At 38.3% G+C, this 27,434-nt stretch overlaps 1 protein-coding gene across 3 annotated transcripts; it reads left to right on the top strand.

The window, feature by feature from the left end:
• Nucleotides 1–27,434, top strand: LOC132273415 (immune-associated nucleotide-binding protein 9-like). 3 transcript variants are annotated; one of them, XM_059774369.1, is made up of 7 exons: nucleotides 1–133; nucleotides 1,245–1,520; nucleotides 1,856–2,133; nucleotides 20,104–20,268; nucleotides 20,377–20,511; nucleotides 24,727–24,923; nucleotides 26,903–27,434. In XM_059774369.1, the coding sequence occupies exons 2-7, from the start codon at nucleotides 1,289–1,291 to the stop codon at nucleotides 27,153–27,155; spliced, it is 1,260 nt and encodes a 419-aa protein (XP_059630352.1). In that variant the 5' UTR covers nucleotides 1–133; nucleotides 1,245–1,288; the 3' UTR covers nucleotides 27,156–27,434. The 3 variants fall into 3 exon arrangements, with proteins under 3 accessions (XP_059630352.1, XP_059630353.1, XP_059630354.1); XM_059774370.1 differs by having other exon boundaries at nucleotides 20,380–20,511; XM_059774371.1 differs by lacking the exon at nucleotides 26,903–27,434 and having other exon boundaries at nucleotides 2–133; nucleotides 24,727–25,157.

A 27,434-nucleotide genomic window follows, 5' to 3' on the forward strand; every position in this document is an offset into this window, starting at 1 on the left:
ACTGTAGTTATCTCAGAGACTCTCTATATATCTCTCTCACACACACACACACACACACACACATCGTCTACTTATCTGTTGGTGCGTCATCTTCTTCCTATTGAAGTGCAACGAAGAGATTTTTCAATCTCAGGTAAGTTAAATTGATAATAAATCTTAATTTTTTTTAGTTATATACCTCGGATCTATAAAACCCTAATTTTTTTTTTTTTTTTTTTTTCAATTGTAATTATATCGATAATTTCTAAAGTCATGAAAAACTGTGATCAACTCGATTGCAATTTCATTCGATGGTTATTAATCTATATATCTCACTTCGCTTTTTAGATCAAGTGGTTTGAGTTCTTCGAACGATGGCTTTATTTCTCAGTTCACTCGTGATTTGAAGCGTTTATTTATTTTATAAATTTTTTATTTAAATTTTACAGTAACATGAATGTAGATGTTGCTGTGTGTGTGATATGCATATAATCTGCTAATATAAGTGGTGGCAATTCAAACTAAAGTCAATAGGAAATTAACATGATGCCAAAACAAACCACTGTGTTTGATTTTATAGTTAAAACCTTTTTTTTTATATTCAGAGTTTTAAATCATGATAATTTTTGTGAACAGTTCTTTTTCTGTTTGGGGTCAGTTTTGTATGGATGGTTTGTTTCAAAGCGGAGTTTCAAATACAGTTTATACAAGACAAAGGTTGGTGTCTTCTTGGTTCAATTTTGTGAAAATCAAAAAACTTTGGTTGACAGTTTCTGATAACAGTTTTTTGAGTTCTTGAGAACAAATTTGTGTCTTCAATTTATTTTGGTTAAAAGTAAGTAGAGTTTTAATAGGTTTGAGATAGCAAGAGTAGAATGTTACATTATTTAAAAGGGTTTTGCAACATTTTAATATTTTCACAACATAAAGTTAGTGACATGAAATTTCATAACGTAGGAAAAGAAATGATCTGTAAACTGTCAGATATGCTAGCCCAACCTTGGGATCATGCAGGACAAATGATCACGTCAAGTTCTGAAATACTATATTCTTTTTTTTTTTTTTTTCTTTTTTAGTCTTTTTCTTGGTAAGTCACCATATTCCTTTTGTTGAAAAAAAAAAAAAAAAGCCCTTTTGTTTTCTTTAATTTTTCTGCAAGACTTCAAAGCAAAACAAGCATTTTTTGTTTTATTTTCTCTGTGGATAAAAATAAATGTCTGGGCGTAGCTGTTTAATATCTTGTAATGTGTGAAAGTATTGTTCAGATTTGTATAGAAAGTTCTCCGTGAAGATAATTTGATCTTTTAGAATGGGTGGAAGTACAATTGATGATGATTGGGAGTTCACTTCTCCTTCAAATGGGGTTCGAACTGTGGTTTTGGTTGGGCGCACTGGCAATGGCAAAAGTGCAACTGGAAATAGCATCCTTGGAAGAAGGGCGTTCAAGTCAAGGGCTAGTTCTGCTGGTGTTACAAGTACTTGTGAGCTGCAGAGGACTGTACTGAAAGATGGTCAAATTCTTAATGTCATTGACACACCTGGTATAGTTATATAATGAATAATGTAATTGTAGTTTATTATTTTTGTTAGGTTAGATTTGCTCTTTTAAATGTTTCATACAAATATATATATATATATATATATATATATATATATATATATATTAAAAAATAATAATAATTAATAAATAAATAAAAAGAATTGTTAGAGATCCAGCTGTACAGAAATTATTGAAAAATAAACACATAAGCATTGGCACAGACAAGATTTCACAAGATCATATATTAAAACTAATATGAGATGCTATAAACTGGACGTTACTTATTCATTATTTATTTTGTCTAGTTTTCAAATGTTTACCCATCGACATTGGCAGGATTATTTGACTTTTCTGCTGAATCTGAATTTATCGGCAAAGAAATTGTCAAATGCATCAATATGGCCAAGGATGGTATCCATGCTGTTCTAGTTGTTTTCTCAGTAAGGACGCGCTTCTCGAAAGAAGAGGAAGCTGCTCTTCATAGCCTGCGGACTTTGTTTGGAAGCAAAATTAATGATTATGTGATTGTAATATTTACGGGAGGTGATGACCTTGAAGAAAATGATGAAACACTAGAAGATTACTTAGGCCGGGAGTGCCCTGAACCTTTAAAGGTAAAGTATCTTAACTCTCTTGAACCTTTTTATTTTATTTATTTTTGTTTTTTTCCTTCTGTAATTTTGTGGTTGAAAAATATTGCTCATGTTTTGATGACTTCAATTTTATTTAATGAGAATTCATACTAAGAAAGAATGAAAAAAGAGAATTCATGTGGCTGACCCCATCCATATGGGATAATGGGATAAAGTCAGGGTGATGATGAGTCTGATTTAAAAGTTAGTTATGGGCATGTTGGCTGCATAGTTTCATTTCTGTTGATTATAGACTCTAAGTTGAAACTCTCTGGATTTCAGTTCCCATGATTTAAAATCAATGCTGTTTTGGATGTCATCGAATTTATAAATATAGATTTCTAGTAGTTTGACTATTACTAATTAATTAGATAGAAGACAAAGTTTATATGCACCTTTTTTTCCCCCTTCTCTTTTACCTTCTAAGAGTCTGATTTGAGAATGGTTGTATATAGCACTTGAAGTTTTAACCTTTATATTTTTCATTAAATAGTTCAATGCTTTTAAGCATTATCTCAATGTATTGAAATGCTTAAGATAATTTTTTTAAAAAAAAGAGAATTTTGCCCCTCTGAATTTGTTCTTGATCAGTAAGATACTTATTAGAGGTTTTTTGGATTTTTGCTAACATTTGTTTAATTTTGCTTTGTTTTGTACTTGTTTGATTCTTTTGGAATTTTTAAGTTTGTTTTCTTTGATCTTTAAGTTGTGCAGTTCAAAATTTCCACTTTATGTTAAACTTTTGTCACCTTGTTATTTGAATGCTTAATATCGACCATCATTCTTTTGCCTCCATTTAAGTATTGTACTTTTGGCATTGAACTTCATATGCTTGATATGGGGATTTATTCATTAAAGTTTATAAACATCAATTCATGTAAAACAAGGTCTAAACATCTCTGATGGGTTTTTTCTTGTCATGTACCTTGTTCATAATTGCCTCAATTTTTGTTTTGAGTCACTTTTTTCTATCTACATCTACTTACTCAACACCTCTCTTTCTGACATTCATTAATGACCTTCAGTTTATTTATTTTTTGGACTTGATATAGAGATTTCTGCATGCCTGTCCTCTCTACTCGAATCAACCATTCAACTAGTGGAAATAAAGTATCCCTTCTATTAATAAATGGGTTGTTCTAATCCTTTTTGACATAGTTGGTCCCATTTAAAAGTTCTTCATAGGAATGAATTTTTAAGATGCTACTAGAGAATGTACCTTCTTATATGGCCAGAGCTAGGTATGCTAGGGTCGATCCACCTTTTGAGTGATTACTTCCAAAAGCTAGATGACTTGAGCTAGTTTTCTGCAGAGTGATATTTTGCTCATGGAAACACCCAGTCTTCTGTTCACCATATCAGGCATAGACAACATGTGAGCTGCTGGTTGGTTGCAGTTAATTTTTGGTACGAGGGTTCTGCAGATATGAAACTGGGATTTAAATGTATTTTCTGTTAATGGAACAATATGAATAATCTTTTTTCAAATTGAAAATAAACTGAATTTTGCCTTGAAGAAGTCCTTTATGTATGCCTTACATGATTAACTAAACAGGTCTAATCAGGTGGGTTGAGCTCCATAACGCAAACTATTAGAGTTAAATGGGTTGACACGATTATGACATGAACATGATTCAGATCAACTCAAAGCCGCTAACTTTGTGTTGTATTGGTGGGTTTTGCCAAATTTTGCCACCCCTATCAGCAGTCAGCATTGGGATTTTTTATTTTTTATTTCCAACTCAACAGTTGCAGTTTATTAAGGTCCTCATTTCCACCCCAAGTGAAAAGATTAAGCTTTATTTCCATCTGAACCCTACCAGACAAATGAACTTGTACACAAAACACCAATTTACACATAAGATAGAAGGATAGATTACACCAATTCCACTCTACCTGCCAAAGAAAGATTGGAATTCCATCTGCTATACTCCAGTATCTCTGATAGAATAGGAGGCAAGAAATTCCACAAGGAGATGGGCCTGTCGTCTGCTATTTTAATTCCATGATTCTTTTTTGGAACCAAAGTAGGAATTATGCAATTCAATCCCAAAGGCAGCGTAGAACATATCCTTATGCATTGTTTGGCAGACAATGCATAACAATACACCCTTTTCTCTTATCAGTTTATGATCCACATTTTCTTTTTCAATAGAAGGGGTTTTTAAGGCATTGTGTGTTTTGAGAATTGAATCATCAATGATTTCAAGCGCGGATAGATAGATCAAACAAAAAATCCAATTTCTTTTTTTGGCATACGATTGCTGGAATCTTATCTTTGGTTTGTTTGGTATGCATTGGGTAATGCCTCAATCTCCCAAATGTGTTATTAATGCGTGGAGAGGATGCCGTGTTAGACGTCAAGTTCGTGATTATTGGAGGATTATTCGACACTGTTTATGGTGGTGCATATGGAAAGAGAGGAATTTCAGAGTTTTTGAAGGGAAAGAATCGCCCTTACCAATGTTGAAACTTCATTTCCTTCGCTCCATTTTTTATCATGTAAAGGGAAGCTTTTGCTTCTCATCCATTGATTTTGTTAATCTTTTGGACTCTATGGGTCCTTAAGGTTTTTTCAGTATCCAGGATGCATTCCCCTTTTCAACGCTTTTGAATCTATTATAACTTCTCAAAAAAAAAAAAAAAAAAAAAAAAAAAAAAAAAATGAAAAAAATAATGAATAGCCTTTTTAACATCATTCCTTACTACAACCCAGTATTTCTAATAGAACCTAGCAAGGAAGCCTTTTGGGTCTAGAGCCTTGTCTGGATTAACATTCATCACAGCCTATTTAATGTCCTCTGCAGTGCTCTGTTGTTCCAGAAAAATTCTATCTGCATAAAAATCCTCTTCCTAGGAGACTCTATCATTTGTTGCAGAGCTAGAACGTGTACACAGTTCTTTTGAATTCTACAGCTTATGTGATCTCTAACCCTTGCATCACTTCCAAAGAAATCAATTCAAATTTATTAAAAAACAACCAATTCCTTACTTCTAGGAGCATGAAGGTCTATTAAGGCCTGTGACATTTCTAGCAGCCTATCATTTGCGGCCTTGGGATGGTGGATTAGGTCCACCTGCACGTTTCCCTCTGTTAACTCTATCAGAAGCTGAGATTTGATACTTTCCTTTTCCTTTTCTCTTCTTACAGACTTCATACTTTCTGGAGTTATATATTCCTTGATCACCTCATCCAATCCTCACCAAAACCATACCAACTGAGAATTGTAAGAAGAAATTTCTATGAAACATTTTCATAAGCTCTCTTTGAATATGTTTTTATATCCATAGTTGGATGTAGAGATTTGCTGCCAATAATGTTATTCTGAATTTTCTGCCCCTTAAAGGAACCCGAGTCCGAACCAAAACTTGTAAAATACCTTCCAACCTATTTGGCATAATCTTTGTAATGACCTTGTATATAATATTGCACAAGGAAATGCGTCTATAGCCCACTAGTCTCAAACTTGTCATTTTTCTTATGAATGAGAGAAACAAAGGTGCTATTCAAACCCATGGGAAATGTAGAAGTAAGAAATTTTGAACTGCCTGAATCACCGCATTCTTCGCTATGTTCCAAAATTTTTGAAAGAATCTTGCTGGACACCCATCAGTATCAGGAGCCTTATTAGGCTTGAAAAAGACTATAGCCCCCTTGATCTCCTCTTCAGTCGTCTCAGCATCAAGCTGTACTCATTTAACTCCACTCTTGTTCTGTCCATAATAGGGGCTCCAGTGGAAACTTGAGAATAAAGCTTCTTATAGAAAGTCCTTATTTCAACCTATTATAATACATCCTCTGATGCATAGAGCGAACACCATCCTCGTTTTGCAATGGCAAGTTGGGCATTCATGCTCCAACTTGAGGGGGAGTATTGAAGATTTAATGGAGGATTCAGTGGAGGAAAATCTTTCAATAATTGATGTTGTTTCCTATTATTGAAGATTTGGTGTTACTAGAGGAATTCGTGGAGAAAAATCCTCCTTGTTTCTTATTTTCTAATTCTTTCCATTCTCATAATTTCTTCTCCTATATAAAAGAGTCTCCGCTATTGTATTGTATATGAATTGAGACAGTATTATAAAAGTGATGTAGCCCTTTGGGTTCTTTATGCCATGGATGTAGGCCTTAGTGGCTGAAGCACGCAATATCTGTGTGTTGTACTTGTTTTATTTATCTCTTCGCTTTTGTTTTATGCTTTACAACATGGTATCAGAGCCTAATTTCTCTTTCTAGGTTCGGACCCCTACTTTGGGGTATTCCCTTAGCATCTGAAATGTTGCTAAGGGGTTCTCGGTGCTATTTGTGACTTGTTTGGGATGTCGGTTTGTTCGACAGTAATGTTCTTTGCCTGTGCCATGTCTACGGCAAATTTTTTTTTTTTTTTTTTTGATAAGTAATAATTTATTAAAAGGCGTTCATAAAGGGGAACGCGTCCCGGATACAAAACGAAAGAAAGACCTAGGGACCCATGGAGTCCAATAGATCAACAAAGTCTATGGATGAGGAGCAAAAGCTTCTTTTTACATAGCAAAAAATAGAGCGGAGAATATGAAGTTTCAAATTCGGTAAGGACGATTCCTTTCCTTCAAATACTCTATTATTTCTCTCTTTCCAAATGCTCTACCATAAACATTGTGGAGTAATCCTCCAATAATCTCGTGCTTCACGTCGAATGTGGCATCCTCTCCATGCTTTAATTAGACATTTGGAGGATTGAGGCATCACCCAATGCATGCTAAACAGGCCGAAGATAAGGTTCCAGCAATCGTATGCCATCGGACAGTGCATAAGGATATGATCCACAGACTCCCCATCACTTTTGCATAGACAACACCAATTGACAATAATATTACCTCTCTTTCGCAAATTGTCTAGTGTCAGAATGTTACCCCATATGGCTGTCCAAACAAAGAATGCCGCTCTAGGTGGAGCCTTAGACCGCCAAATAGTTTTCCATGGAAAAATCGGACCGACGAAGTTTGAAATGAATAGGAACATGGAGCGGACGTTAAATGTTCCATTGGAAGAAGGAACCCACACAATGTCGTCATTACCTCTGCCAACTGCCTCCTGCTGATACTACTCCAAGAAGGCAAAGGCCTCTTGCAACTCCCAGTCCTGAAGAGAACGTCTAAAACGAACATCCCAAGTAACGCAATCAGCTACAAAGGCATGTCTATCGACTGCAATTCTATAAAGTCTAGGAAAGGAGCATGACAACAACTGATCACCACACCATAAATCCTCCTAAAAACGAATACATCGACCATCGCCTACCTTGAATCTAATATGTGAAGAGAAGACATCCCAACCCTTCCTAATAAACTTCCATACGCCTACACCTCCCGCTATAGAAATTGGAAGGGAGGACCAGCCACCACTCTCCTCCCCAAAATGACAAGAAACGATCCTTCTCCATTGGTGATGACGTTCCTTGCCAAATCTCTACAACCACTTACCCAAAAGAGCTCTATTAAAGGGAACTATCTTCCGAATACCTAAACCTCCTAGCTTCATGGGCTTGCATACTTGTTCCCAGTTAACAAGATGATACTTGAATTCCTCATTCCTTCCACCCTATAAAAAGTCCCGTTGGATTTTTTCTATCCTTTCAACTATAGAGAAGGGAATTTGGAACAGGGATAAGAAATAAGTGGGGGAAGGCTCGATAGAGTGCTCTTGATAAGAGTGACCTTCCCTCCTTTGGACAAGTATTGCTTCTTCCATCCCGCCAACCTCTTCTCAAACCTCTAGATAACGGGATCCTAACTCCCCACCGTCCTAGAGGAGAACCCCAAAGGCAGTCCCAAATAGGGAATAGGAAAAGCTCCCACGCCACATCTAAGAACTGCAGCTTAGGAGGAGATATCTAGGGCATCTCCGACCGAGACAAGCACACTTTTGCTAATGTTGACCTTCAACCCAAAAACCGCCTGGAAACAAACATGAATGCACCTTAAGTATCTAAGTTTGGAAACATCGGCATCACAAAAAACCAAGGTATCATCCGCAAACAAGTGAGAAATCTCTATAAGATGTGCATGATCTTGGCCCACTCTGAACCCCCTGATGAAACCCAAATTCTCGGCCCTCCGCATAAGTCTGCTCAAACCCTCCATGACAATGAGAAAAAGAAAAGAAGACAGCAGATCTCCTTGTCTCAATCCCCGAGAACTCCTGAAGAAACCAGCAGGAGTACCGTTCATAAGAACAGAAAACTTGACGGACGAAATGCATTTCTCGATCCATTTCCTCCATTTACTACCAAATCCCATTCTCTGTAGCAGGTAAAGAAGAAAACTCCAATTAACATGATCATAGGCTTTTTCAATGTCGAGTTTACAAAGGACACCAGGGATCCCGCTTCTCGACCTTGAATCCACACATTCACTTGCAATTAGAACAGAATCCAGAATCTGTCGTCCTCCCACAAAAGCGTTTTGAGACTCCAAAATGATTGCATCCATAACAACTCTCATTCTAAGTGCAAGAACCTTGGCTATAAGCTCGTAGATGCATCCCACTAAGCTTATTGGCTGAAAGTCTTTAATATTAGAAGTACCACCCTTCTTAGGAATAAGGGCAATAAAAGAGGCATTAAGAGACTTTTCGAAAGTGCCATGATGATGAAAATATTGCAAAGTACCCATCACCTCGTTTTTCACCACCTCCCAGCTTTCCATTAGAAACCGCATGGTAAAACCGTTTGGCCCTGGAGCTTTATCACTGTTGCAACTCGATAAAGCCTTTAGCACTTCATCTTCAGTAAATGGGACCTCAAGAGCATCCCTTTCCAAATCAGAAATAGCGTCAAAATGAAGACCCTCAAGCCTCGGTCTCCACCCCAACGTCTCGGTGTAAAGCTTTTGGTAGAAGGAAACAATCCCTCTACGCACCTCATCCTCTCTCCACAACACCGAGTCATTCACACGTATTCGTCCTATATGATTATTCCTTCTATGAGCATTAGCAAGCCTGTGAAAGAATTTCGTGTTGTGATCCCCTTCTTTGAGCCATAAGGGCCGAGATTTTTGACGCCATGAAATTTCCTCCATAATAGCTATCTCGTCAAAAACTGCCTGACAGGAAGCTCTTCTAAAACGCAAGGACTCCAAATCCTGTCCCATCTCTTGAAGATGATCAAGATCAGCAAAATCAGCCAATACTCTATTTTTCCTCCATTCCAGATTCCCAAACACCTCCTTATTCCATCTTTTAAGATTGGTTTTGAGGGACTGAAATTTCCTGGCCAAAATAAAATTGGGAGAACCAGTGATCACTGTCTCCTCCCACCAAGACCAGACTTTCCTTTGAAAATCTTCTGATCTTAGCCACATATTTCGAAATGAAATGGGGAACAACGAGATCTCAAACCCCCGCAATCAATGACTATGGGAATGTGATCAGAAGTTACCCTTGCGAGAGCTGACTAGACAACATTCGGAAACTTCTCTTCCCACTCTCCGGAGATCAGGAATCTATCCAGTCTAGATAAAGTGACCGGATCTCTGCCACTAGACCAAGTAAAAAAGGCCCCTTCCATTGGCAAATCAATAAGGAAATGGCTTATCGATAAAATCAGAAAACTGAGACATCTCTAAAGACCACCTGCCCCCTGTAGATCTCTCGAACAGAGACCTGACAGAATTGAAGTCTCCTCCCAGGCACTAAGGGAGAGACCACAGTCCCTTAACATGGCATAGATCCTCCCAAAATAATGGTTTGTCGCTGTCAATGACTGCCCATAAACCCCAGTGAAAACCCATCTGAAATCATCTTCCTCCATCTTGAATGTACAAGATAGAGAGTAACTCCCCTTCCATATGTCCAGTCTAGACAACCACCTTCTATCCCACAGAATAAGGATTCCACCGGAAGTACCTGAAGCATCCAGCACTTCCCATTCCACGAACCTACCACCCCAAAGGCTTCTAACAATACCATTAGAAAAAGAAGCCATCTTAGTTTCTTGCAAGCAAACAACATGGGCATTCCATTTCCGCAAAGCTACCTTCACCACCCTTCTTTTGTTCGGGTCATTGAGACCACGAACGTTCCAAGAGATTATTCGTAGCTTCATTAAATACCATATACAATCAACTCTCCACCTCCCTTCTTCCCGCTTCTTGTCCTTCCCCCCTCCCGCACCACCCCATCTTTCCCATCATAGTTGACAAGTGAAATGAGATTCTTGATCTCCTTCTCCCCTTTCCATGACGTTAAGGCTCACCTATTTTTTCTCGTATTTGTACTCTGCTTGTTCCCTACAACCTCTCTCCCTTCCACTATTGCATGAAAAATGGATATGGCCTGAGCTTCTCTGCAATCTGATGAGATGCCTAGTGCTTCACTAGTTACACCAATATTTTCAAGTTCCCAATCCTTCCCCATATCAGAATGCTTCTCTGGTTTGTCGGGGCGTAGAATAGCCAAAGGTTCCACCAAACCCAGGTTTGATTGATCCGTTTTCGACCATGGAACTAGGACATTAGAGCAAACTGGTTGGATGTAAGTTGGAAAATCATCCTTCCCCTCTGAATCACCACTCCTATAAACATGGAAATCTGCTTGTACCTCTGTGTTCCTGTATGAAATGGACTTCCCTAATCCTTCTACTGGTGAGCAATTAAGGTCTTTAAGGGCTACACAGAGACGGGTTTCTTTAAGCAAAACCGCTGCTGATTCGTCAAACAATCGGAGATGAAGGTCACGTCCCACGCAAATCGTAAGTCCTTCGACCATACCCATTGCTTCTAAATCACCTTTATCAGTAGACCCAGAAAGAAAAGTCCCATGCTCATCTGACACCTTCGAGCACCCAATTTCTGGAATTGTTGACAAAACTGACAACTCACCTCGTTTCTCCATCCCAACACCACTCCTCTACACCTCGCAAGAAGAAGCAGAAGAAGAAGGAGCTAGAAGAGAGCTCCGAGGTTGAGATACAGAGGACTTACCCGGATCATCAGTTACGGCGATCCACTTCTGTTTTTCGATGCGTGACAATCGGCGGCCAATACGATGACTGTGCCGTTGCCCTTCTTGTCGCCTCTGTAAAGAAGGGGTATGATGAGACCCTTATGAAAATGTTGACCCTGTAGTTATAAGTCCAAATGAATTGTCAGTCACAGCTTTCTGACAACACGTGTTGTGCCGGAACGTCATCTTCCTTCTTCCACGATCGGCGATTCTTGCGCTAACCCTCACCCAGTTAAGCTTATCCGTCTTAGACCACTGTCTACCTTCGGATCTGAAATGTGTCGATGTCTTCGTTGTCTTTGATGCTTTCTGAGATGAAGGAAAAATATTCGCTTTACCAGATGAGCTTTCTGAATGAGTGGGAGGCACTGAGTCAACAAAGGAGATGGACAAAATGTTATTGGGCCCGCACTGAACTGACCTCCCTTTCCTATTACTAACATCCTGTCCGTTCGAGGCCCCCATAAATTTATAGGGCCCAAGACCAGCCTCAGCTGAGTCATTAATAGTCGCTTCTCTTAACCCATTAACACTGGAATTACGAGAAAGTGGGCCAAGCCCAGCATCATGCTTGAGACCCAAATGGCCGTCAAACTTATGTCGGCTTGTTGTTACCTTTGACCTGCTGTTCACAACAGGTGTTGTCGGAAAGCTGTGACTGACATCACCTTTGCCGTGTCTCCGACAGTTTTTGTTGATTTGTTTAGGCTGTCGGTGTGTTCGGTAACATTGTTCTTCGTCTTTTTCTTTTCTCTTCATCATTCACACTTGTTACTCGTCATCTCAATGGCAAGTTGGGCATTCATGCTCTAACTTGAGGGGAAGTATTGAAGATTTAATGGAGGAATTAGTCGAGGAAAATCTTTTAGTAATTGATGTTGTTTCTTATTATTGAAGATTTGGTGTTACTAGAGGAATATGTGGAGAAAAATCCTCCTTGTTTCCTATTTTCTAATTCTTTTTATTCTCATAATTTCTTCTCCTATATAAAGGAGCCTCCACCATTGTATTGTATATGAATTGAGAGAGTATTATAAAAGTGATGTAACCCTTTGGGCTCTTTGTGCCGTGGATGTAGGCCCTAGTGGCTCAACTATATAATATCTGTGTAATCTACTTTTTTTTTTTTTTGAAAGATTTTCTTCCACTGATTCCTCCATTAAATCTTTTGGAATGAAATGCCCTTCTCTGCTTCACTTTCTGGTAGAAAAAAAATTGTGCACTTTTCCTGATCTCTAAAACCTGATTCTTGACATCTGAGCCCAAAGAATCTTCTCATACCTAATAACTGTCTCCAGACTATCCTTATCAGCCTTCTCCTTTCTAACAAGATCTTCATTCAAAGGATTAGTGAGTAGTTGGGACTGAATAGCTTCCCGCCCTTTCCTCCTATCAGTGACATTATCAATAACTGACCCTTGTTTTCTCCTCTCATATTAGATTCAAAGTTTGTGATGGTAGATGTGTGCAGATTTGGGAGGATTTATGGTGCGAAGACCGGCTGTTATCTTGCTCTTTTCCCAGACTTTTTTGAATAGCTATTGATAGACATGCCTTTGTAGTAGAATGTTGTCGGCTTGATAACAGTGGGATTACGTGGGATGTGCGCTTTAGGTGTTCTTTTCAGGATTGGGAGATGAATGAGGCTTGCGCTCTTCTAGATATGTTGTATCGGCAGGAGGTAGGTGGCATTGGTGATGATGTTCTATTGTGGGTCACCTCTTCCTATGAAGGATTCGAGGTCCGATCCATGTTTTTGTGTCTTTTCAACTTTGTTGGTTGCGCTTTCCTTTGGAAGACTATTTGGCGCTCTAAGGCTCCCCTTAGGGTGGCGTTCTTTGTTTGGACTGCCGTTTGGGGGAAGATCTTGATGTTGGATAACCCAAGGAAGAGAGGCATTATTATTGTTAATCGGTGCTGCCTATGCAAAAATGGTGGTGAGTCTACGGATCATCTGCTCTTACATTGCCATGTGGCGTACGATTGTTGGAATCTTATTTTCGGATTGTTCGGCATTTCTTAGGTGATGCGGGTCCACAAGGGGTATGATTAATGCATGGCGGGGATGTCACATGTGGGGTTAGGCAGTCAGGCTCGTGAGTGTTGGCGGACCGTTCCACATTGTGTATGGTGGTGCATATGGAAAGAGAGGAATAACATATGTTTTGAGGGAGTAGAGGTGTCTATGGCAACTTTGAAACTTCATATAATTTGCTCCATTTTCAGTTGGGTAAAGGGGAGAAACTGTTCTTCTTTTGACGATGTTGTTAATCTCTTGGACTCTTTAGGTCCATAGATTCTTGTTTTGTTTTTGTACATGGGACGCTTTCCCCTTTTGAATGCTTTTTTTTTTTGAATTTTTACTTATTAAAAAAAAAGGTAAAGAAAGTGACCTTTTTTGCTTGGACGGTTGTGTGGGGTAAAATTTTGACACTGGATAATTTGAGAAGGAGAAAGCTTATAACGGTGAATTGGTGTTGCATGTGTAATTGCAATGGCGAGTCGGTTGATCATCTTCTCTTGCATTGTCCAGTGGCGGTTGATTGTTGGAACCTTTTGCTAGGTTTATTTGGTGTTTGTTGGGTCGTGCCTAGATCTACGAGAGGCCCAATGGACATGTGGAGAGGGGGTTGGGTGGGAGCATAAGCTCAAGGGTTTTGGAGGATGCGTCTTTGCGTCTTTGGGTGTATTTGTGGATGAAGCGGAATAGAAGATCCTTTGAAGGAGAGGAATCTTCCATCAGTGTTCTGAAATCTTCTGTTATTAGCTCTCTTTGTTTTTGGGGTTCGGGTAGACTGCTTTTCTGCTGAGGAGATTGTTGAGTTTTTGGCTTTCCTGGGGCCTTAGGTTACCCAGGTTTATGTGGTTTTGTTTGGGACACATTCCCCTTTTGAACGCTTTTTTTAATGAATTGCTTATTTATCAAAAAAAAAAAAAAAAAAAAAGGGTCCACCCTCAATTGGCCACAAATAACTCAGTTACTGAACAACCATCAATAACTGAATTAAATTCTTCTAAATCTGATTGGGGAATCCTTAAACCAAACCACATTCTCTTCATTAGATCTCACCACATTCCAATCACCAATAACAACTACCTCATTAAGAAAAAAATCCCACAAGATTCTCCTTTTTGTAACAGTTTTACCTGCTTAAATAACAGAAAGATGACACGCTTAATAACAGTTTTAAAATTTCCGTTATTTAGGAAAAAAGAAAAGAAAAGAAAGATGACACTCTTGTTGAGATGCCAGAACCAAAACCTTCAAAAGCATACATGGATAATTATCACTGAGCACACTGACTTGTAATAAAGATGATTTATCCTATTTGAACCAGAAGAATAATGAAGGGGTTAGTTAAATATGACAAAATATGTATAAAGAAATAGTAAAGAAGGGATAGATGCAGTTTACCACCTGATTAGGAGGTTATCCTGTCTTATTGTTTGAACTGCTTTGACAATAAATAGAGGCTACAACTTCCTTATCCCCAGCAATATTGGTTCTCTGGGTGAGATTGTTGCTACGTTGGAGGCAATAGGCCCGGTTTATGTGACTCCCCAATAACTTTTAAAAGGAAATTTGTCACATCCTCTCCCAGGCCCCTCTAGATTAGGATGTGGCCCGAAACTTGGGCCAGTTATGGAATACCAAAGTTTCATAAGTAAAAGATCTGTAATTTTTAGATTAAAGGTTAATTGTCTACTTTTTCCTGTCTTCTTATTGGAGATGAAAATATTTATTGGCAAGAGATTAAATTCATTGCTTACTCTGTTCCAAAATAAGTCTCTCTCTTTCCTTCTGGGATGCTTGTAAACGTCAATGCTGGAAAATTGTAACTAACTCGAATTATTTTGTTTCAAAAACTTCTTATCTAATAATATATGTTTTTTAAAATTGGAGGAATACATTGATATTGTGAATGGAGACATGCACTAAATGCATGTCCCCTTAAAACTTAAAAGCTAGAAGTCCACAAAAGTGATACTTATTTTGGGACGGAGGGAGTAACAAAATAATCTTGTTGCCCTTTTTTCTTCGTTGTGTAATTAAATGGTGGAAGGTAGAAATTTTGAACGAAAATGGGTATAACTATTTTGTCTATGAATATTGCTAATTGTTATTGAAAGAGAGAGAAAAAGAGAATATATGAAAATGTATATGTTATTGAGCAAGTAAAACAATAATTCAATGGTATTTATATAGAAGCTTGGAGAGTGAGTGAGTGGAGAACAAGAACCCTATATATGATAATTCTATATATGGTAATGAGGGGTAGATGACAACTCATACAATACTTACTGTACACACGTGATAACTTATACAATACTGTACAACACTCCTCAAGCTGGAGAGTAAATGTCAATAACTTCTAGCTTGCTACATATAGAATCAATAGAGTTCTTGGGAAGCGCCTTAGTGAAGATGTTTGCTTTCTGTCTACTAGAAGGAACAAAAGGTGTAACAATCTCATTCAAGTTAACTTTAGATCGAATGAAATGGCAATCTACTTAAATGTGTTTAGTCCTCTCATGGTAGACTAGATTGCTAGCAATATGAATAGCTACCTGATTGTCATAATGGAGAGGAATTGGGTACTGGATTAAAATCCCAAGTTCTTGTAACAGAGTTTTCAACCAAGTAAGTTCACAGGCAGTGGGTGCCATGGCACGATACTCTGCTTCAGCACTGGAACGAGCCACAACTGAGTGTTTCTTACTCTTCCAAGTTACTAGATTTCCTCATATGAAGGTGTAGTAACCCGTTGTGGACCGTCAGAAAGAGAACCGGCCCAATCTGCATCTGTATGTCCCTCAATCCGAAGATGTCCAAAAGATCGATAAAGCAGACCACGTCCCGGAGCACCCTTGAGATACTTCAAGATGCTTACAACTGCCTCCATGTGAGGTACCCGAGGACTGGTCATGAACTGGCTCACAACACTGACTGCAAAGGAGATGTCTGGACGAGTGCTTGTGACGTAAATAAGTTTACCTAAAAGCCTTCGATAAATCTCTGGATCATCGAGTGGGTCACCATCATCCACCTTAAGTTTTACATTCGTCTCCATGGGTGTAGTTACAGGTTTCGAACCAAGATATCCGGTATCAAGAGTATACTTCCGCTGAGAAAGACTAATAATGCCTTGCTTTGACCGAGCCACCTCAATTCCTAGAAAATACCGAAGTTTGCCCAAATCCTTAGTAAGGAAGCTAGAACTCAAGTGATAGATTGGAACTTATGTCCCATCTTTGTCATTGTCGGTGATACAATATCATCTAGGGGTGCACATGGTCTGGTTTGGACCGGATTGAGAGTTTTTGGGACCAAACCATTTATAACGGTTCTACTATTTTTGAAACTAGACCGAACCATAATGCCCATGGAACCAAATCAAACCAAACTGCAAAAGACCGGTTTGGTTCGGTTTAATTTGTCGGTTTATTTCCTTCTTATTTTATTTTAATTCAGAGGGGGCATAGTTTACAAAAAAAAAAAAAAAAAATCAACTAACGTTGATATAACATACAAAAAGAAGAATTTTAAGAAGAAAAAAGGAAAGAAAATTGAGATATATTTGAAAGGAAAGAAAATGAAAAGGGAAATTTGACTTTTTTTTAAAAGAAATTTAAGGAGTTTAAAGAGCTGAAGAAAGAAAAAGAGGGGCACGTGAGACGTGAGAACTTTACTTGATTTAGGTTTAGGGTATGATATACATATATACATATATATATTATATTATTATATAACATAGTAACGGTTCGGTCTGGGCCGGTCCGATCCAACAGGACCCTAAACCAGGACCGGATCAAAAAATTACGGTTCTATAATTTTGGGTCCAGGACCGAACCAAACCGCTATACTACTAGCCCAAATCGTCCAATTCAGTCCGATCCGGTCCGGTTTTTCGGTTTACCAGATTTTTTGAACACCCCTAATATCATCTACATACACCACAAGAATCACACTACCACATTTTATTTTCTTAAAAAAGATAGAGTAGACCAGCTTGACTTCTGGTCATATCATGAGCTACCACTGCTTTACTGAACTTATTACTGAACTTATCAAACCGTGCACGAGGGGACTGTTTGAGGCCATAGATAGACTTGTTGAGATGACACACACACTCCCCTTATACTTAATATAGACTGTCTCATTAAGGTCACCGTGCATAAAGGCATTTTTAACATCAAGTTGATGAAGTGGCCAGTCTAAATTAGTTGCAAGAGAGATTATCACACGAACAGAATTCAGTTTGGCCACAGGAGAGAACATCTTAGTATAATCAAGGCCATAAGTCTAACGATAGCCTTTAGCAACAAGTCGAGCTTTGAGACGGTCAACAGTACCATCAGGCTTCTGTTTAACAGTAAAAACCCAATGACAACCAACAACCTGAGTATCAGCAGGCTTAGGAACAAGGTGCCAAGTATTATTCAATTTTAAAGTGTTTATTTCTTCTTCCATAGCTTTCCTCCATCCTGGATGAGAAAGTGCCTCCCTGTAGGACTTAGGAAGAGCAATAGAGGATAATGACAAAGAAAAAGCTTGAAAAGAGGAGGACAATTTGTTATACGATTCAAAATTAGAGATGGGGTGATTGGTACAAGACCGTTTACCTTTTCGAACAACAATAGGCTGATCAAGATCAGAGTCTGGAGAGATGGAAGAATCTCCAAGCGTTGAAGCGACTGGTGGAAGTGGCAAGGCTTGGTTTACTACTTCAGTTGTTGGAACATGATTAACTACTCTTTTCCGGCGACGAGCATAAACACGAAGAGCTGGTGGGATGTCAGAATCAAAAACTGGAGTTAGAAGAACAAACTCTTGAAGAAAAGAGTGCTCCAGACGACTGCCTTTTTGAGAATAATAAGGAACATCCTCAAAAAAAGTTACATTTGCGCACACAAATATTTACGAAGAGTTGGATTGTAACATTTATATCTCTTTTGAGTGCGAGAATAACCTAAGAAAATACATTTGTGACCACGAGGATTAAGTTTGTCTTGTCCCGGGCTTAGATTATGAACAAAACAAACACACCCAAACACCTTTGGAGGAATGGAAAAAAGGATTTTTGTTAAAAAAACATCATTTGGAAGGGTGATTTTCCTTAAAGGACCCTAGAAGGCATGCGGTTTAAAAGATAAGCAGCAACCAGAACTGCATCTGCCCAAAAATATTTTGGAACATGCATTTGAATTATTAAGGCATGAGCGATAGCTAGGAGTGGGCCATTCTATTGTTCAACAACTCCATTTTGTTGAGGGGTATCAACACCAGATATTTGATGGATAATGCCCCCCGATTCAAAAAACTTTTGAAAAACATTAAGTTTATATTCAAGGGCATTGTCAGTTCTAAGAACAAGTAATTTTGCATCAAACTGATTTTGAATTTCAGCATAAAAGGATTGAAAAATAGAGAATACTTGAGATCTATCTTTAAGAATATAAACCCAAGTTAAACGTGAATAATCATTAATAAATGACACAAAATAACGAGCACCAAATAAACCAGTAGTACGAGCTGGTCCCCAAACATCTGAATGTTCTAACTCAAAAGGTTTTAAACTTTTATCAAAGCGAGATTTAAAAGTAGCTCGACGATGTTTACTAAGTTTGCAAGTAGTACAATTAAACTTAGAAAAATCAAGTAAAGAAGGGACCAAGGCTCGAAGACTATTTGAAGAGGGATGTCCAAGGCGGCAATGCCACTGGTAAGCTGAAGAGGAGGTGGAATGTAGAGCTGTTGGAGCAGTAGTTCGCTGGAAGTAGTAAAGACCATCCTTCTCAAACCCCCCACCAATCGTCCTTTTTGTCTTGAGATCCTAAAAGACGCAACGGGAAGGAGAAAAAGTAACCGAGCAATTGAAATCTGATATGTTTTTGCGAACTGACAATAAATTCAATGAAAATTGAGGGATATATAAAACTGATGAAAAAGTGAGACCCGAAGTGCGGAAGGTACCAATTCCATGAACAGTTGATTTGGCACCATTTGCTATAGTAACAACCAATGGTGAGAAAACATGAGAAATATCAGAAAGAAGAGTTGGGTTACCTGTCATGTGATCGGATGCCCCTGAATCAGTGATCCAAGGTGTAGAAGATGAAGCATGGAGACACATATTACCTGAAGTAACGATAGTAGCGGTGGAGGAGGGCTGATTTGCACGCTCAAGCTTTATTGGTGATGGTGATTGATCTAAGAAGATGGGATTCCTTAGTATCCATCGCAAGAGCTGCCGAACAAATGAGATATAGTAGCGAGAGGGAGCCGAGATAAGAAAACCAAGATCTAGTTGAGATGAACCTGAGAGAAATTATCGAGGAAAGAGCCGAGGAGGGATCCGAGAGAGATTGCTGAGACGTGAACTGAGATTACCGAGGAGAGATTGCCGAGAAGAGATTGAGAGAAAGCCGAGATGGAATTAAGATCGGAGGCTGAATAAGACTAAAAAAAAAATTTAAAGAGGGATCGATTTCCGCTCTAATACCATGTTGAAAGAGAAAGAGAGAGAAAGAGAATATATGAAAACATATATGTTATTGAGTGAGTAATAAAATAATACAATGGTGTTTATATAGGAGAAGCTACGGGAGTAGGTGAGTGGAGAACAAGAAAGCCCTATACATGATAATTCTATATATGGTAATGGGGGGTAGATGACAACTCATATAATACTAATTGTACACGTGTGACAACTCATACAATACTGTACAACAGTTAGGTATTATGCTTAATTTGATGATAACATGCATCAATGAGAAATTATTTTACAATTTTGTATAGTATTGATCTATTGGGCACTGTGCTTCTGTTCTTGTTTTCTGACTTGTATGTTGCTGTTGTCACACTTTCTCTCACTTAAATGTATTGCAACTTTAGGCATCTTGATTTGTCTGATTACTTCATTAAATGAAAAACTAAAATAAACTAATCATTTATAAAATTTGTGTAGGAAATCCTGAAATTGTGTGACAATCGGCGGGTGCTTTTTGACAACAAGACCAAGGATGAAAGCAAGAAAGTTGAACAATTTCAGCAGCTTCTTTCCCTTGTAAACATGGTCATAGCACAGAATGGTGGACAGCCATATACAGATGAGATATTTACTGAACTACAGGTTTGTATTTTTACTTTTTAGTGGTTACATTGTCACTGAATATTTTAAGATGATGCCTATCAAGAAATCATGATGATCACAATGTTTTTTTTTTTTTTTTTTTCATAGAAGGGAGCTATGAAACTCCGTGATCAGACAGAAGAGGTTAATTCCTTGGAGGGGTATACTAAACTGGAGATGTCTGAGCTGAAGGAGCAGATGCAGAGATCATATGAGGAGCAGCTCAAGCGAATAACTGAAATGGTATGATAAGCTGAGATAAATTTTGATTGTTGCATGCGTATTTCTTCTTAACTCATGCTCTATAAATCTCTGCGGTCTGTTGCTTGGTGTTGTGGTAAAATGTTAGGGTTTCCAAGTGTGAGAATGCTCCACTGGACTAATTGTAATACTGGGTAATGGTCTTACTTGATAATCTTCAAGCTATGTGTCTAAATTCTGGTTTGAACCTGGCTGCCAGTGCCAGTGCCACTTTGTCCTTGCATCACCTGATGATTGCTGGAGGAGGAAACAAACAGTTGACCAAAAATTCATTTTTACTTACTTTTCAACAGTTGGCCAGAAAAGCAGTTCTGTTCAATGCAAAGGAACACATATCTCATTTTGCTTTGCAAAACCAGAATCCATGTCCAATCATGATAAGACCATGAACCAAATTCGATCAGTTGGCTCTAATTCAAGTCTGATTTATGAAATCCAACTATCATTGGACCATGCTTGAGTTTTGGTTGATTTGATGCAAATAAGATCCAAATCCAATAAAAATTTCTGTATATAATATGAGTATAAAAAACATTGCACTATAAACTCTCTTGAGGTATCTGGCAATTATAGATTCCAACTCTTTATTTCAAAAGTAAGATGACCTCGTTTCTGTAACCACCTTCTTTCTCTCTGTTTTTGTTAGATAGGGTCAATGAAGGAAATCGCTATAATCAATCTTTGGAAACACTATTTTTCTCTACAATGAACTTGTCGAAGAAGTTGAGATGTCTTTTGTGCACGTGTTAAAATATCGCATCTCTTCTTTCTTCTCCTTTCTGTCTTCTTCAATATCACCAACTTCCATTGCCACTACATTCATACTACCATAACCACCAACCACTGTCAATCATAAAACCACCAGCCATCTTCGTTATCTTAAAAAAATCACCAAAATCATCGTTGACGCTATTACCATATCTGCAAGTAGAATTAATTGCTTCTACAATGTCTATGTGTCTTGAAATCACTGCCATCGACCTCTAGCAGCCACCTAACCACTTGCACTAATCATTACTATGGTGGCACCCCAGTGACACCACTTCTCTGCCTGCATTGGCAAGAACCTATCACCAGTATTGAGTGTCACAATAAATGTCAGCATGCTTACCCTGTACTTACACTATCTTTAGACCAACCACCTCCATTATAAAACTCTCACCTCTCTTCCAGCAGTTCGGGTGTTTGTAATTGAATCCATTGCTTCTGTTACTCTCAAACTTCTGTCTATAAAACTCTTCTTTCTAACTTACAAAAATAGAATCAATATAGTGATCAAAGAAAATCTCTCTTTTATGATTTCTTTCTTTTTCTCTGCGATTGATTGAACATTAGAAAAATTGAAGATTCAAAGGTTGAACTCTGAAAATTGGAGCAAATTGGAGTTGAAAAAATGTTTTGGGTTTCTTTGAACTTGAAGCATTCACATTGATGGGGGATTTTGAACTAGTATTGTCCAAGTGCGAAATTAGGGAGATATGGATCTGATTATCTCTACAAAATAGTAAACTAGGTTAAGAGGTTGGAGAGAGTTTTAGATAGCAAATTAGGTCAAACATGGATTTGGCCCGTTGGGTTAATTGTCACGAAGGTTGGTTTTCTATATGAAATCATTAGAAATGAGTTTAAAAAGTTAAATATTAGAGGAAAGAAGGCTTGTAATAGAAAAGAATGGAAAAAGAATTCATGTGGCCAACCCTATTCATATGGGATTAAGGCAAGGAGGATGATGAATGTCTCTTTTTGTGCAGAAAAGAATCCGGTCAATATGTGATTTAGGTTAACTTTCTTTCATTCAAGTATAAGAGAGAGAAAGAAGAGATGTAGATAAAGGTTTAGGGAGAGAGAGCAAATACTTTTGGACCAGTATTTTCTTTCATGCAAGTACTTTCATGAAATTAAACGTTGATCACTTGATATATAATAGTTACTTTAAGGGATTGCTAGGGGTAAGCGTGTTGGTGGTTGTGGTGTGGTAGTGGTAATGGTGTTGTGGCTGTGGCGGTGGTAATGGTGCTTTGACTCTTCTAGAGAGAGAAGGGAGAGGATAATTATTTTATTTGAATTAATTTGGGATTTGTAATTCAAAAGAGAAGACATTATTATTATTAAGTTACATTAAAGTAATTTACTCCTTTTTTTCTTTTCTTTTATTGCTTGTAGCACTTCATCACTCTACTACCATTTTTTTTCTTGTTTTATAATTTTCATTCCCTTAGTCTCTCCCAAAGGTTCCTTTTCCACATTATCTTCCCCATTTTGATCAACTTTGCAATCAGTTGTGATGAAAGAGACTCGCCGTTGTTCAGTCTCTGATAAGCCGATGAATCAATTGCCAAGCATGGAATTTTGGAACTAAGTTTGGGAGATGAGAGCTAGATCTGCCCTGTATGCGGGATGATGGGATCTGGGAATCGATCGTACGTTGAGGTGGCGACGATCCCAAATCTTCCAAAGCATGGTGTTGTGGAGACGAATGTGTCAAAAAGGGGTGTTGATTTCTTTCTGGATGATCAAAGCATTTGGAAAAAAAGAGATGTCATTCAAAGTTTTCTGGTGGGAAGGTTTGATCGTAATGTGGAGGATTGTGCAAGGATTGAAGACTGCTTCAAGGGCTTGGAAGATTTTTACTGGCGTGATGGTTTCCCCGTTGCCGGATTCCCTTTTGCTGTTCAGACTGCCGTCGCATGCTGAGGCGATTAGGGTTTTTAGGGAAGGTAAACTGACCTGGGGAGAGGCTGAATTACGTTTGGATGTGTGGTCCTTTCGTGTGGGGTGTTGTGGTATTCTCAAGGAAAAGAAGGTGAAGAGAGTGATGGTGTTTGCCTTACCACTGCATTTGTGGTCTTATGGTTTATTTGAAGCTATTGGAAACACCTGTGGGGGTTTCAGAAAAGTAGAAGCAGACGAAAGGAAGGATGCGAGCAAGGTCATCATCTATGTCGATGCTGATGGCGTCGTCCTGGAGTGGATTCTTGTGAACGATGAACGACTCTGTTACAGGGTGTATCTGGTGGTTGAGAGGTATCCAGAGCTTGTCCCAACTACTGAGGGACTTGACGGAAGGGATGATAGTACTGTTCTTCCGGAAGATGAATGGCTGAGGTTGCAGAGAGGAGGTGGGAAGAAATGGCTGGCACCGGAGTTGCAGGGTCCTAAACGAAGAAGAAGATGGAATGGTTTTCACGCGCGGGCAGAGCGTGGATGCAAGGGTAAAGAAGAAGGGACGCGTGGTTGGCATGCAAGGGATTCCCAGCATTGCACTTATCCGGATAAGAAAAGGGGTTTGAATTTCAAAGAGAGGGCACGTGACAGCACAAGTAAAGGGGAGTGGGGTGGATCATGCTCGCGGGCTGGGCCTAGTGGGCGGTTTCACAAAGCCCATTGGGGAAGGGGGAAAAAGGGTTGGGCCAAATGCGTAGAAAAACTAACTTTTTTTCATAATTGACGGTTGGGCAGAATGTATAGAAAAATTACACACTCCAGCCTTCTTTTTTTTTTTTTTTTGTTATAATTGTGGGCTTGGCAGTGTTGAATAAACTAACTTACTGAAAGCTTATTACCTTGGAAACTATATACCATTTCATCAAAATATTTAGATGTTAGGTACACAAATATGCATACCCAACAGAATGTTAGGTATATAAATGTATTTCTAATTTTTCTACACGTTCTGGCAACATCTGGAGGAGTTAAAAGGCTTGATTCCTGTTAGCCATCTTTATTGCATCCTCACGAGATATTCTAACTGGAGAATAAATTTTGATCCTGTGTCTATTAGTTTTGACCTTGTTATGCAATCTATCAATACTGATCTAAAATGCTGTGCTAGTATGTAAAATTTCCCTTGTCTCTCTACCTGGTAGGTAAGCTCCTACCCTCTTCTTAGGTCATGTTTTAGATTTTGTTCCTGTAACAGAGATACTTATTGCTGGTATTGATGCATATTTTATAAAACGCAGTGCAGTTAAGATGTCAATGCCAAATTTTCTTTGACATGTATTTATCAGTCCAGAAAATGAGAATGTAGAGCTTCTGCGCAATAGGCATTCACCACTTCTGTAATTTAGTGGGGAGAATGTTTAAGATTAAGATGAATCATTTGTTTTCATATGAAAAATGTATGATTCAGACTAGCGTTTAAAAGTTTTTTAGTTCAGAAATTCTGTTGGCATTTACAGTTACATTGTTCTACAGGTTGAGTTGAAGCTTAGAGAGACCACTTGTAGGCTTGAGCAGCAGTTGGCTGAAGAGCAAGCTGCACGACTGAAGGCGGAAGAGATTGCACAAGCTGCTCAAATGAAATCTAATGATGAAATTCGTAAGCTGAGAGAACATCTAGAGAGAGCCCAGAGGGAGACGGAGGAGCTTCGCAAGCATGCTGAAAGTGGGAGGTGTGCCATTCTATAATAAATTTATATATGCTTGTGATATATTTTGGGTGAAATGGAGTTTGATTTAAGTTTGAGCCATAATTAAAACCGTTACAGAATGTTTGCAACTTTATTGAGTAATTGTGGCTTCATTTCCTATGTAAATAGTTACAGTGGTGGTTTAACATTTTAGCTAAGTTATGTATCTGTGAGTATATTAGATCTTCATCATCTTCTCAGACTTTGTTTCTTTAACTTTCAATGTATCTGAAAAAAGATTCATGCTGCTCGTAAGAAGGAAATTTACCTCATTTGGCTTGGCTTGGAGCATTGATGATCTTACTGCAGGTGGGCAGCGTAGTTTTACTAAGAATAAGTTTAATGCCAAAAATATTAGGTTGAAAAGAAGTAAAGAAAATATAAATAAATTTACCTGAACTGGCCCAACTTTTGAATTATTTTTTTTCTAATTTTAAATTTACCAAACTTTATTACCAAAGAAAGAAAAAAAAAAGAGAGATTAGGATTCAAGTTTTACATTGGCATTAGAAAGGAAAAAAAGAAAAAAAAGAAAGAGGAGAACCTCAATTTGATTCTTGATATGTTGGTAAGACGTAGCAACCAAAAAAGAGTTCTGGCTTGTATCATTCCTGGAAGACCTTGCTTCACTTATCTAAGTTACCAACCCCTATGTAGGGAGCAACCCCATACTCGTGCAACTTAACAATTATATATGGTCTTATTCTAACTTTAATATTCTCTCGGTAGAAAGAGCAGTGATGCGATAAAATTAAAATGAGTGTCATGAAATTAAGATTCAATTGCTGTAGGCGTCAAAATATTACTTCAGCTTGTGTAAGGGATTTTTCTAGGAAGAAGGGTTTGTCAAGTATGGCACTAGGCAATGATGTTCCTTGTCGCTCCTTTTATTCACCCTGATTACTGAACATTTTCTCTTTTGATGGAAGAGGCTGTTCATAGTGGTCCAATTCAATTATGCTAGTTAGTAGTGAAGGCTAGGATACATTTTCTTTGCAGATGATTTGTTTTTGATAGTTGAATCTCATCTTGGAACAGCTTAATCCTTGCTCAATTTTTCACAGTATTTTCAGTCTGTCTTGTCTTCAGGTTAGCAATGAGAAGAGTTTGATTGTGTTTTCTAGGACTGTGAAGACTTATTCAGTTCAGGAAAGGCTTTTACCAGTGAAATATTTGGGATTGCTATGGTTGATGGAGAGTTAAGAAAGGCTAGTTGTGCTTATTTGATTGACAATTTTTGTCAAAATTTCTGTTTGGAATGGCTTGAACCTCTCTCTTGCAGGGACAGTGAAACTTTTATAAACTGTTCCCACTTTTTGCTGCAAATTGTATGTTGGTGGTTTGGGATGATCTTCAAAACAAAGATTGTCTTTAGGTAGCCTAGTTTAAAAACAAATGCATTAAGAGGTTTTAACTTTTAGAATTGTGTTTTAAAACAAGGGACTCTTCCTTGGGAGAGTGTGTTAAAAGTGAGACCTTTTACGCTTAATCGTAATATCTTTCTGATTGGAGAGGGAATTGTTTGCTTTTCGATGATTTATAGTGTAAAGGGAATTGGTCTGGGCATGGGTGATTGGAGAGGGAATTGTTTGCTTTTCGATGATTTATAGTGGAATTGGTCTGGGCATGGGTCTAATGCAGGCTTTGCTTTCGTGTTACCCATGCTTGGTGGCAAGAAGCGGCGTATGGTCCGGTCATTGGTCTAACGTATGCCTTGCTTTTTTGTGTTTCCCATGCTTGGTTTCTAGAAGTGGCGTATGGTTTAACCATTGTAACTGGGCATAGGTCTCAAGCGGATTTCTTTTGCTTGTTACCCGTGTTAGGGGGCTAGTATGCTTGGACCATTGCGGCTGGACATGGGTCTCAAGCTGGCTATTCGGCATCTCACTGTTATTCTCTTAGTTTGGTTATAGGATTTAGAGAGGCACTTCCCTTCACTTAACAGGGACGATTTGTTGCAGGTTTCCATCACAAATGGTCTCAAGCGGGCTATTTGCTGCGCGATTGAAGTTGAAAGAGATTTCAAAAGCTGCTCAAATGAAATCTAGTGATGAAATTCATAAGCTGAGGGAACAGGTAGAGAGAGTCCAGAGGGAGACACAGGAGCTTCACAGGCGAGCTGAAAATGGCTGGTGTGCCATTCTTGAGAGAGCCCAGAGGGACAGGGAGGAGCTGCGCAAGCGAGCTGAAAGTGGCAGCTGTGCTATTCTATAATTTATGCTGCTGTTTTCTGAAGAGGCATAACTAAACCCGGAAAAAAAAGGTTTGCAACTTTATTTCGTAATTGTGGCTTCATTGCCATTGTAAGTGAGTAGTTTTACAGCGGGTGGTGGTTTAATATTAAACCTAGTTAGTAGTTACCATAGGCGGTAGTCCAATCTAATGGTATATTTTCGGCTTTTGAATTATTTACAATCTAATTTTAAAGTTTTCAAACTTAAATTACTAAAAGAGAAAAAAAGAAAAAAAAAGTTGTTCATAGATTTTATCCTA

Source organism: Cornus florida, unplaced genomic scaffold (genome assembly GCF_030987335.1).
Source record: "Cornus florida cultivar Cherokee Brave unplaced genomic scaffold, ASM3098733v1 CherokeeBrave_3.0.0_Hap2_Chr09, whole genome shotgun sequence".
NCBI classification, from domain to species: domain Eukaryota; kingdom Viridiplantae; phylum Streptophyta; class Magnoliopsida; order Cornales; family Cornaceae; genus Cornus; species Cornus florida.

Coding starts and splice junctions, on each gene's coding strand:
- LOC132273415 (XM_059774369.1), top strand. CDS start 1,289: ATGGGTGGAAGTACAATTGATGATGATTGGGAGTTCACTTCTCCTTCA. Junction 2,134..20,103: donor AGTGCCCTGAACCTTTAAAG/GTAAAGTATCTT, acceptor AAATTTGTGTAG/GAAATCCTGAAATTGTGTGA. Junction 20,269..20,376: donor AGATATTTACTGAACTACAG/GTTTGTATTTTT, acceptor TTTTTTTCATAG/AAGGGAGCTATGAAACTCCG.